This window comes from Stegostoma tigrinum, chromosome 8 (genome assembly GCF_030684315.1).
Source record: "Stegostoma tigrinum isolate sSteTig4 chromosome 8, sSteTig4.hap1, whole genome shotgun sequence".
Taxonomy (NCBI): domain Eukaryota; kingdom Metazoa; phylum Chordata; class Chondrichthyes; order Orectolobiformes; family Stegostomatidae; genus Stegostoma; species Stegostoma tigrinum.
In genome coordinates this window covers 90,873,872-90,885,986 of record NC_081361.1, presented here as the reverse complement: position 1 = coordinate 90,885,986, position 12,115 = coordinate 90,873,872, and the positions used below count along the sequence as shown (strand labels likewise).

Here is a 12,115-nt window from a genome sequence, read left to right as displayed (position 1 = left end):
CTGCTCACCTTTTCTAGCAATTTCTGCTATTATTTCTGATCTACAGCATCCGCAGTTTTTATTTATTGCCCGTCTCGCCCGTGATGGTGAGCTGCCTTCTTGAACCACTGCAGTCTAAGTGCTGTGGGTTGACCCACAATGCCCTTAGGGAGGGAACTCCAGAACTTTGACCCAGTGACACTGAAGGAACAACAATATATTTCCGAGTCAGTGTAGTGAGTGGCTTGGATGGGAACTAGCAGGGTGCGGTGTTCCCTTATATGTACTGTGCTTGCCCTTCTAGTTGAAAGTGATCATTAGTTTAGGACATGCTGTCTAAGGATCTTTGGTGAATTTCTGCTGTGAAAAACATGTAGATAGTACATATTGCTGCTACTGAGTGTTGATGTTAGAAGCAGTGGATGTGGTACCGATCAAGCAGGTAGCTTTGTCCTGGATGGTGTCAAGCTTCTTGAGTATTTTTGGAGCTGTACTGATCCAGGCAAGTGGGGAGTATTCCATTACAGTCCATTGTAGACAAACAGGCTTTGGGAGCCCGGAGGTGAGTTACACACCATAGTATTCCTAGCATCTGACCTGCTCTTGTAGCCACTGTTTATGTGGCAAGTCCATTTGAGCTTCTGCTGAATGGTAACCTCAGGGATGTTGATAATTGGGGATTCAGTGATGGGAACACCATTGAATATCATGGTGCAGTTGTTAGATTGTCTGTTATTGGTGATGGTCACAGCCTGGTGCAAATATTACATTCCACTTGTCAGTCCATGCCTGGATATTGTCCTGAACAAGTTACATTTGAATATGGATTGCATGGACTGTGTGTGTGTTCGTGTTTGAGAGAGATGGTGAGTGTGGGAGAATACATGCATTCACCCTCCAATCTTCGGGTAGGTGTCCTCTGAGATAGGCAACAATGCAGAATTGCTGAGCAGAGACTGATAGCCAGGTTCTGTACCAATGAAGATGGCCTCAACTGTGATCTTGTGTTCATGTCACACTACAGGTGACCTCACCACACTGTTCTGTATCTGTTAAATTTACCGAGTGACCTGTTTTGACAGATTCACCTTGGTAAATTGTTATGATTTCTCTACCTCAATTGGTTTTTAGTTTTGGACTATTTATTTCACTCACACACACACTCTCTCACAGATACATTCACTCACACACACATACTGTCTCACACTCACACTCTCTCAAGCACACACAGTCTCTTTCTTTCTCTCACACACACATGCACATAAATTTATGGGGTGAATCATTTTATCCAAGATTTTTTTTTATTCACAGATACAATCTATTTTGTTCAAGAAACACAATTTGAGTCTCAGTCAGTCAGTGTGATATTCTATAAAAATTCCTGCTTTCACAATAAAGCCAGCCTGATTCCAGGTTAAAACTCTGAGACAGATGCTGAACATGGCCTCATGCCTACAACTCAGTGTCTGAACTGCACTGCCTGTTTGAAGTTTAGAAAGTTAGGCAGACAGTAATGAAACCTTTAATAATCTCAGGACAGTGACTTGAAGGAGATTCTGGAATTTGCTCCTTAATCAATTGAAATTTGCACCTCCTTTCTAACAGAGCTGTCCAAATCCTACTTCTGCAATTTCTCGAATGCAGGAACGTATGACTGATTAAAGTTTCAACAGGAGGCAGTCAGTCACGCAGCCATTTTAGGTTTGTTTATGCCACTCACAGCAGTTATATGATCCTTTGATCTCTCTGCCTAAAAACTCTGATTTTGTGTGCTGTCCTCTCACTGCACCTGATAAAGGGGCTATGCTTTTAAAGCTTGTGGTTTCAAACAAACCTGTTGGACTACAATCTGATGTTGTGGGATTTTTGACTCTGGCTGAAGATTGCGGCGAATGCTTCTGCTTTGCTTTTGGCACTGTTGCGTTCCTTTATTGAGGATGGGAATATTTGTGGAGCTTCCTCTTCCAGTGAGCTGTTTAATTGCCCATCACCATTCACGACTGGGTGTGGCAGGACTGCAGAGTTGAGATGCGATTCATTGATTGTGGAATTACTTAGCTCTGTTTCACTTGCTGCTTATGCTTTTTGGCTGACACCTCACTTCCAGGTATGGCTAGTGCTGCTCCTGGCATGCCCTCCTACACTCTCCATTGAACCAGGCTTGATCCCCTGGCAGGATGGTGATGATTTTGAGTTTGGGATATGTCAGCCTATTAGATTGCAGATTGCACTAAAGTACAATTCTGCTGTTGTTGAAGGCCCACAATGACTCGTAAATGCCCAGGTTGGTGTTGGTAGATCTGTTCAAAGTTGGTCCCACTTAGCATGCAGATAGTACCAACTAATATGATTGGAGGTATTGTTAACACGAAGGCAGGATTTAGTCTCCAAAAGGATGATGTAGTCACTCTTACTGATCTTGACCTGGATAGATGTACCTGCAGCTAGCGGATTAGTAAGGTTAAGTGCATTTTTCACCTCTTGTTGGTTCCCTCAGCAGCTGCTGCCAACCCAGTCTAGCAGCTACGTCCTTTAGTACCCGACCAGCTTGGTCAGTACTGCCACTGCTGTGCCTCTGTTGGTGGTGGACTCTGAAATCCCCCAACCACAGTATGCTTTGCACCCTTGACACTTTCAGTGCTTCCTCCAAGTGTTGGTCAACGTGGAGGAGTACTGACTCATAGCACATGGTAATCAACAGCAGGCCTCCTTGACCATGTTTAACCTGAAGTCATGAGATGTCACAGGTCCAGAGTCAACATAGAGGGCAACTCCTTCCTGACTGTAAACTATTATGCTCCACCTCTGCTGAATCTATCCTGCTAGTGGGTGAGGACATATCCAGGGATGGTGACAGTCATGGCTGTGACCTAGAGCCAGGCTCGAATAGTCTGTGAGACAGCTGTCCCATATGTCAACAGCCTTCAAAATGTTAGTAAGGAGGACTTTGCAGGGTCATCAGAGCTGTTTGTGCCACAGTCTTTTCCAGTGCCTTAGTCAATGCCAGATGGTCTGTTGAGACTTCAGAGTGATTGGTAAAACTGGAACGGCTTGCTAGGCCGGAGAGTCAACCATTCGAAGGGCATTAGCAAGCTAGATGTGTCTTTCCGATAGTTGGGAATGAATCACTGTCAGTTAATTCCAGATTTTGTATATTTAAAACATTTTTTTTAAATTAAAAAAAAAATCAATTCCAATCCCACCATGGTAGGATTTGTCATTAGCTGAATTTCTGGATTAATATAGTCGATAATTTTTTTTCAATTTTTTCAAATTTTACTGCAAGCGACATAATTTTGGTCTATAAACAGACCGTATGTAGGAATCTTGTACTGATCAATAGTTCTGTAGGTATTTCCTCAGTTAATTCTACATGGCATTGTAGTGTGCAGGAAAACAAAACTGGCATTGCCAGTGTAACACAGCTAGTCAACTTCCATTAATAAATTAAAACAAAGCTTCAGAAATAACTTTTATTATTCCAAATGTAACAAGATCATCTTTCCAACCCACTTGTATTACAGCAGAGCAGAAACATCAGTAAATGCACAAGACATCAGGCTATACATATCCTTAAAAAGGTTTCCTGTGCAGCCTTCACAAAAGAACAAATACTTAATGCATCATATCCACTGCTGTAATCAGTAGGCACTGTCTAAGTACAGCCAACAAAAGCCATCTACATTTAATAGAAAATTTTAGAATGGGCTCAAAAGAAGTGAAATTATGCAGAACATCAAAATCTGTTTCAAAGAAAAAAATATTTTCAATCATAAAAATTGTGATAGTGTGACAGAATGGACCATCCAATTCCAAATAATTCTTTTGATAGTAAACATATTTCAAGTAACAGCTCAATTCATTCCAAAACATAACATGATCTATATTGATCAATTTGTCATCACTTTCACTGGCATTACAAGGGAGGTTTTCAGGTATTCAGGTATTAGCATAGTCCTGTATATAAATGATAACTTAGCAAACTGCAAGAAAATTGTACTATGCAATTTATAAGCGTTCCAACTTTTCACTAAGAAATTCTTCCACACTATCTGTGTTCCATTTGAGAATGCTCAGTTCTTCTGCAATGTTCCCTTTGTCGTCCAAAAGCTTTAGCACAGGGTCAGAACCACGTACATACTAGAAAGAGGCAAACAACAGAATATAACTTAGGTATTTTAAAAATCAGTTATAAACATGCTGCAAACAAAATGCCCCTTATTTATTATTCAAAATTACTTAAAAGTTGAATAAAAGGACTCTGTACAAATGCATGCTTGTATTGATTTTTCTACAGAGGAAGGGTCATCGGACCCGAAACGTTAAGTGTTTTCTCCTTCACAGATGCTGCCAGGCCTGCTGAGCTTTTCCAGCAACTTTGTTTTTGTACCTGATTTTTCTACTGCTATTTTTGGAGGGAACATTGATAAGTGGTTTACAAACTACTTCTTCCTGACTTTCTAATAAAGGAACAAATGTAGGCATTTAACAAAAATGGTATTGGTTTCAAAGTGTACTGGATTGCTAAAATGGAAGTGAACATTTTGAAAGAAGCAATTTTACATCTGCACTGCCATTCAACATCAATTTCTCCAAGCTCTGGCCAAGTGCTTTTTACTGCAATAATTAGCATTACCTGGCTGCATCAGTTCCTTCAGTTCACTTCCAAGGCAATTTATGCACATTCCATTTCTCCCTTCCTTCCCTGACAAACTGGTCGCAGGTACTACTATAATTAGAATTCATTGAATAGAAGTAATGACTAATACTAGACCCTGGGTCGAGTTGCTACGATTTTAACTTGCCACCGTCGAAACTCACTAAACTGGTTCATCAAGTTCACATGATCTGAACTCTGAACGAAAGGAGACCTTGTATCACTTGGAATTTTCTCAATAGACAGGGATTTATTTTTAAAATTTCATACATTAGCAATCTCCTAAACTGCGCAGAACCTCTGTTCTCCTGTAAGCCAAATGGAGGGGGCAGTGGTGGGGAGAATGCCCAGTTGATATTAGTACAGACAAGCAAAATATCATAAAGATAGAAATTGCTGGAAAATCTCAGCAGGTCTGGCAGCATCTGTGAAGAGAAATCAGAGTTAACATTTCAGGTCCGATGGCCCTCCCTCAGAAGTAAAATATCAAACTGGATCAGAACAATTAGGTGCTTGATTTGACCAAGACAAATTTGATGGCCGAAGGGCCTTTTTCTGTGCCACTGACCTCTATGACTACGGCAGATTCCTAACCTGCCTGGATAGATCGTTCATAAAACTTTCTTTTTACTGAAGTGATCTTTTACTACAACATAAGCATACAATCGTTCAGTCTGTTTTCAAGCAGTAAAGTGAGGTTTATTAACAAAAGTGGGGCAGCACAGTGGCTCAGTGGTTAGCGCCAGGGACCTGGGTTCAATTCCAGCCTCAGGTGACCGTGCAAACTCCACAGAGACATTCTTCCAGTGTCTGTGTGGGTTTGCACCGGTTTCCTCCCACAGTCCAAAGATGTGCAGGTTAGGTGGATTGGCCACACTAAATTGCCCGCAGTGTTCAGGGACGTGTAGCTTAGGTGGGTTGTAAGGGGATGGGTCTGGGTCTGGGCAGGATGCTCCAAGGGTCAGTGTGGACTTGTTAGGCTGAAGGGCCAGTTTCCACACTGTAGGGATTCTATGATTCTATGAAAAGCGAAGATTAAAAAAAGGAAAAAGAACAGATTCAACTGCTTTTTAAACAAAAACATTGCAATAACTCCTGTACAATACAGTTTACAAACATTGCTGCAATTCCAAGAACATCCAATTATGCGCTGTTAGCAAGGTCTGGCCAAGCTTATTTCCCAGAGACAGTGAGCGAGTGAGTTTTGTTTTAATACTCTGATGGGCTTAAAAAGTGATTAAAATTCATCTGCTGGAAATATGGACAACATTGAATCATTATGCTGAGTAAACCAATATCCCTGCTGCAGCTTCAATTCTCTTTTCTTTTTTAAAAGAATAGCATCCCAAATCTCCAATCCAGGATTAACAACAACTTCTTAATCCAAGATAACTTTATTCTTTTAATCTCTTTCTTCAGGAATGCTGATCAACATATCTCACTATCTAGATTTTGCAATGACTTCCCAACTTAACATGTACTTCCAGATTCATTTAGGCTATGCTGGAATTGTTCGAAAGGGAAAATTCTTTGAGTCCCTGGGTATCTTCATCACATGGAATTGGGATGGGGGTAGGGAGAATGGTGGTGGTATTCAGGAAATCAACTGTTATCTTCAAATACAGACATACTCATCCATCTCACAACTTCAAGAATCCAAGCTCATGCCAAAACACTGGCAATAAATCGCTCTATCTCACAACAAGAGAAATGAATTGCTTTCCTCCCAAATAAGTTTCTAAACTATATGATCCAACGGGCAATAATGGAGCTAACAATGTGTGGAGCTGTATGAACACAGCAGGCCAAGCAGCATCTTGGGAGCACAAAAGCTGATGTTTTGGGCCTAGACCCTTCATCAGAAAAAGGGGGAGGGAAAAGAGGATTCTGAAATAAATAGAGAAAGACGGGGAGGCGGATCGAAGATGGATAGAGGAGAATTATTTCAGAACCCTCTCCCCCTCCCCCTTTTCTGATGAAGGGTCTAGGCCCGAAACGTCAGCTTTTGTGCTCCTAAGATGCTGCTTGACCTGCTATGTTCATCCAGCTCCACACTTGGTTATCTCGGATTCTCCAGCATCTGCAGTTTCCATTATCTCTGAGGCAATAATGGAGCTCCAGATTCTAAAGATATTCCTCACAGGAGCAAAAAAGATGAGGTGGTGGACATTTCTTTTGATCAGAATTCCCTTGTTTCGCAAGTATAGACATATGAGGCAGTTATAACAAGCTGTTGTTAACTAGTTCTTAGTGAAGTTTCTCTATTCAAGCTAAATGGAGTGCCTTTATATTTTCATTAGTGTTATTTGTGGCAAAGTGGCAATACCACTTAAGTCAGAAGCATAGGTTCAACACCTAGCAGAGAATGGACAAGATAATCCAGAGTGGCATTTAGTGCTATACTAAGAGTACCACCAACTTTAGGCCAAAAAAGTAACCCAAAGCCCATTTCCCTCTCAAGTTGGTACAAAAAGATCCCACTGAACTATCTGAAGAGAAAGCTGTCCCGATTGTCCAAGGCAATGTTTATCTGTCAGCTAACAGGATCACAGATTGTCTAGTTACTTTTCACTGTGCATTTACTGGGGCTGGTGTCCCCTTAGGTAGCAGTTGTGTGAAATATGTTTTTAAAAGTAAAAAGCTCTGGAACATTATAAGCTGTAAAAGATGCGCAGCAATCACAAGTCGGGGCTTTCACTGATGAAACAGACTGTTGAAATATGCAAGATATCAGATTTCATGTATAAACATGAGCCCCAGAGGCATAAATCTAAATACAGAATGTTACTTCAGATGAGATTTTTGAGGTCTTTCACTAATTTTGGAACAAGGACAAGTATAAACGAGGCTTTGTAATCTGATTCAAAGCAGCTGTGCCATTTGGACTGACTTCAACAACTCAGATCTTACTACATGTTCTATAAATGACTGAATTAAACTTAGTTAGTTATAAGAATACTCTTATGTGAGCAATGAATAGTGTACTTAGTTGACACAGGAACACAGACAGGCCAGTGTATATTCTGAGACAATGAAATAGTTTATCACTTAGTTTGGATATGCCAATTCTGATTATTTGCTGCATAAAACTTCAACTCATGCAGCTCACAGAACTGTCATTTCTGGCAGCTGACTCAACTGAGAGGATTTATGAAGACTTTGTGAAGAAATCTCATTGAGATCATGAATTCAATGAAGCAAACCTAATGCAAAAACTCTTAATATTGTTAACCACTTAAAAAAAAAAGCCGTGAGACAAAAGCTTTCCATATTCCTCAAGAGGGATCTAGAAGTTAGCGTTACTTTTTGGATTGCGCCCTAAGTAGGGAATTTGGAACAGGTAGAGAAAACCTTTGTTGAGAAATGTGGCAAAGAGAATCTCCATGACCAGAGGTTACAAATCTGTGATTAAAACTATCAATAGAACCCGTCACCACAATCTGGGTGATATTGTAATGGTAGCAATCCAGAAAGCAATGCAAGGGAAGATTAGAATGATTACAGAAATACTTTTACAAAAAGATACAAGAACAAAAATTTGCTGGAAAAGCTCAGCCTGTCTGGCAGCATCTGTGGAGGAGAAAAGAAGAGTTAACATTTCGGGTCCGGTGACCCTTCCTCAGAACAACAAAGTGTGGAGCTGGATGAACACAGCAGGCCAAGCAGCATCTTAGGAGCACAAAAGCTGACGTTTCAGGCCTAGACCCTTCATCAAAGAGCTCATCAGAGATTCTCCAACATCTGCAGTTCCCATTATCTCTGATCACAACACCCTTCCTCAGAACTTCATTTTCATAAATACCATCAAGCTGATCATTGTCTCAAGTTTAGATCTTCTCAAATTAATTTTAAGTATTGTTTCTATATTCTTGTCAACATACAAAAAAGGTACATCGAGAAGAAGTCTGATTACTTCTATACAGTGTGTCAGTATCAGGTCAGACGTAGTCACAGAGCAAACATTTGCTCTACTTCAGACCCAGTCAAAAGGATCCCAGCATCACACTTTCCACAACAGCTATCCAATGGATTTAGAGAGAAACAACTAGTTGGGCAGTCACGTCATTTTACCCATGTCAGCTTCAATTGGACAATGACCATGCAAATAGCCATAGATAAGAACTGTGTTTAAATAAATCAGGCTGGATTCAAAGTCAGGTCAGAGAAGCAAAAGGCCAGTAGCTCCGAAACTATACCAAACACCTTCTTGCAGTTACACAAGGCATTTTCCTCAAGTGTGGCAAAATCTCAGAATTAGGAGAGTCTCAGAATAAAGGGGTGCCCATTAAAGACTGAGATGAGGAGGATCTTCCTCTGCCAGAGGGTTAAGTGTTTTTGGAACTCCTTGCCAGAGAGAGTCCCTGTGTATATTTAAGGCTGATATAGAGAGATTCTTGCTCAGTAGGGCAATCAAAGATTATGGGGAAAGGGCAGGAAAGTGGATGTTAGGATGGTTGGATCAGCCATGATGGTATAGAACGGTAAAGTAGGCTCAAGGGACTGAATGGCTCAGCTAGTTCCTATTTTTTGTGGTCTCAAATGAATCCACACTAGATTCTTGTCACAAACTGCTTAATCTTCAGGTAACAGACAGTGAGAAAAGATTTGATCATCATGAGGCTGAATCCTTTGCCAGAGTAGAAGAGTTATCACAGTCTCTTTACCTTAAAGCAATTTCACACATTACTCAGGAAAACTAAGTTACATGGTTGGCAATTTCAGCATCAGTGAAGCTTTCCGCTGGCACAGCCAATTCAGGTCTATGATGGCTTTATATGGTAACCATTTCATCCAATCCCACCCCCTGCTTTTTTCCAATATATTTACCAGATTTCAAGTCCTTACTTCATCTTTGATTGATTCAGCTTTCAAAGCTGGTTGCAATTGTACTATGCCTATTTTAAAATAGTCTTTTGCACAAGAATTTCCCAATTTATGAACATTTTTATTAAATTCTGAAATCTTCATTCAAGTGAATAGTTAAAGCAGTTGAAATCACCCATATGATTATATTAAAGGCATACAGATATCATCATAGCAACCTATAGAGTCCCTACAGTGTGTAAACAGTCCATTCGGCCCAATAAGTCCGTACCATCCCTCCAAAAAGCATCCCAACCAGATCCATTCCCCTACCCCTGCATTTCCCATGTCTAACCCACCTAACCCAAATATCCCTGGACACCATGGGCAATTTAGGATGGTCAACCCACCTATCCCACTCATCTTTGGACTGTGGGAGGAAACCAGAGCACCCGGAGGAAACCCACACAGACATGGGGAGAACGTGCAAACTCCATGCAGTCACCCAAGGACGAAATCGAATCTGGGTCCCTGGCACCACCTGAGGCTGCTGTGCTAACCACTGAGCCACCGTGCTGCCTGTCATCCAGTAAATTTATATTGACACTTATCTGTGACTCCATTATCCTTTCTTGCAAGGAGTGCTTAATCTACATTTGTAGAAATTTTTTTTTTAAAAAGAAAGGAATGAATAACTAGAATTCCAGGTACACTTGTCAAAGCATTTTTTTTGCCTGCGAGCCTGCTTTTGAAACAGAATTATAAAACCCCGACAATGTAGAAACAGGCCATTTGGCCCAACAAGTCCACACCGACTCTCCGAAGAACACCCCACCCAGACCCATGCCCCTACGTTTTCCCTGTAACACTGCATTTCCCATGGCTAACCCACCTAATCTACATATCCCTGAATACCATGTGCAATTTAGCATGGCCAATGCACCTAACCTGCACACATTCCCTTTAATTTATGTTCCTAGTGTGGACTTTACGCTTTTGATTCCACTGCAGATACAGTAACTAGGACAGTCAGAGACGTATAAACTAAACATCAACCTTGTGTACTTCACTTGATGTGTTGTATTCATTTGTGGGTTGCGGGCATTGCCAATACTTGTTTTGCATTCTGAATTGAGTTCAAGACAATGGTAGCAAGCTGCACCTCTGCCCACACTGCTTTTAGGAGAGCACCAGTGCAGCGAGTGAGTGACGATATGTAGTTGCAAGTCAGAATATTGATTGCCCTAGTTTAAGCCAGTGTCTCATGGCCTTATTATCAGAATTTAACTGGATCATAGTTTGAAGTTATTTAGCCTCAAGATTCTGCAGAGAAATGGGAATTGTGGACTATAAAGCTGTCGTTTGTACATACTCCTATCTGACCTTTGTGTGAGAAAATGAAATATTCCAAGTCATTATTCGTGACGTTTTCTAAGATCTTATAATTGCAACAATCATGAAGTGAATTAACAAAAAAAAACCATTGTAAGAAACCAAGAAATATGGAAATAATACTGAGTTCAGTTGACCACATTTACCTAGGCTAGGTCTCATTTATCAACATGGTACTGTCATGAGGTTAATACCAGTCATGTGAAAATAAACAGGTGACACACTATGTCCCAAAATCTTGAAATAAAGACAAAGGCATTTCATCTTACTTTAAGTCTGTTTCTTGCCAGTCCCTCATCAATAGACAACTATCAATTCGATTATTCTGTTCTGACACCCTATGACAATGGGGTAAGCCCTAAAATACAACAGAAAATGCTAGAGAAACTTAACAGAAATCTTGGCAAAATCTGTGGAGCGAATAAAAAAGGTAGAGCCAATATTTTGAGTCTGATCGAACTGAACCCGCCTTGAAGAGGAGTTATCAGATTTGAAACTAACTTTTTTTCTGGGAAGCTGGCAGACCTGCTGAGCTTTTCCACCTTTTCATACTTTATTTTGGATTTCCAGCATCCACTCTCTTTTGGTAAGCCCTTAAAATACAGACTGTCATATGTATACAATTTTCAGTTTTAGACATTGTTACCTTGATCTGAAGGCCTTTGAACATCTTGGGCTTATCACTTCTGACAAAAGCTGGAGAGGAATTTAAAAAAAGTGTTGATAGAATTTTGTATGCATAAAGGCTTTCAAAAATCATTACATGATAATAACAAGTTAAATCACATACTGCAAGTTAATAGTTTATTGTTTTAAATGCAAAATATAAACAGTAACTGCAAAATACAATTCAATCCATATTATGTATTATGGCCCATTTCCTTCCTTTACAGCATGGTAGAGTTGCAATATAATTCAACTGTGGAAACCCGAATAATATGCGAACGGTTGAGGTTGCTTGCAGAATACACAATACCAGACTTCACACGGGTACTCACAAATCACATGCAAATTTAGAAACATTTACCATTTTAACTGGTATTCACATTCAAGAGCATAATGCTCAGGGCATTGCAGTGACAAACAGTGCTGAGCCACAATACAAAAGGCAAGTTTTAAGGAAGTAACATTCCAAGTAGAGTTAAGGTCATGCTAATATTCACTGAAAATTAAACTTAACAGCACACACTGGTCCATCGATACTACTTAAACTCAACCAAACTCAATTGTTGGGGTGGCCCTGACAATTTGGAAGGATGACTCAATTACAAGACATTTCAGGGG

General features: G+C 40.3%; 1 protein-coding gene across 1 annotated transcript in view; it reads right to left on the bottom strand.

Annotated features, from left to right (window-relative positions):
• Positions 1–3,438: 3,438 nt before the first annotated feature.
• The window catches only part of selenof (selenoprotein F), a 47,244-nt gene continuing 38,567 nt past the window's right edge, over positions 3,439–12,115 (bottom strand). Inside the window, exons 4-5 of the mRNA XM_048538932.2 lie at positions 11,478–11,527; positions 3,439–4,119 (exon numbers count right to left, since the gene is read on the bottom strand). Coding sequence (XP_048394889.1) covers positions 3,988–4,119; positions 11,478–11,527 — 182 coding nt within the window. The 3' untranslated portion in view covers positions 3,439–3,987. The remainder of the gene's footprint in view (positions 4,120–11,477; positions 11,528–12,115) is intronic.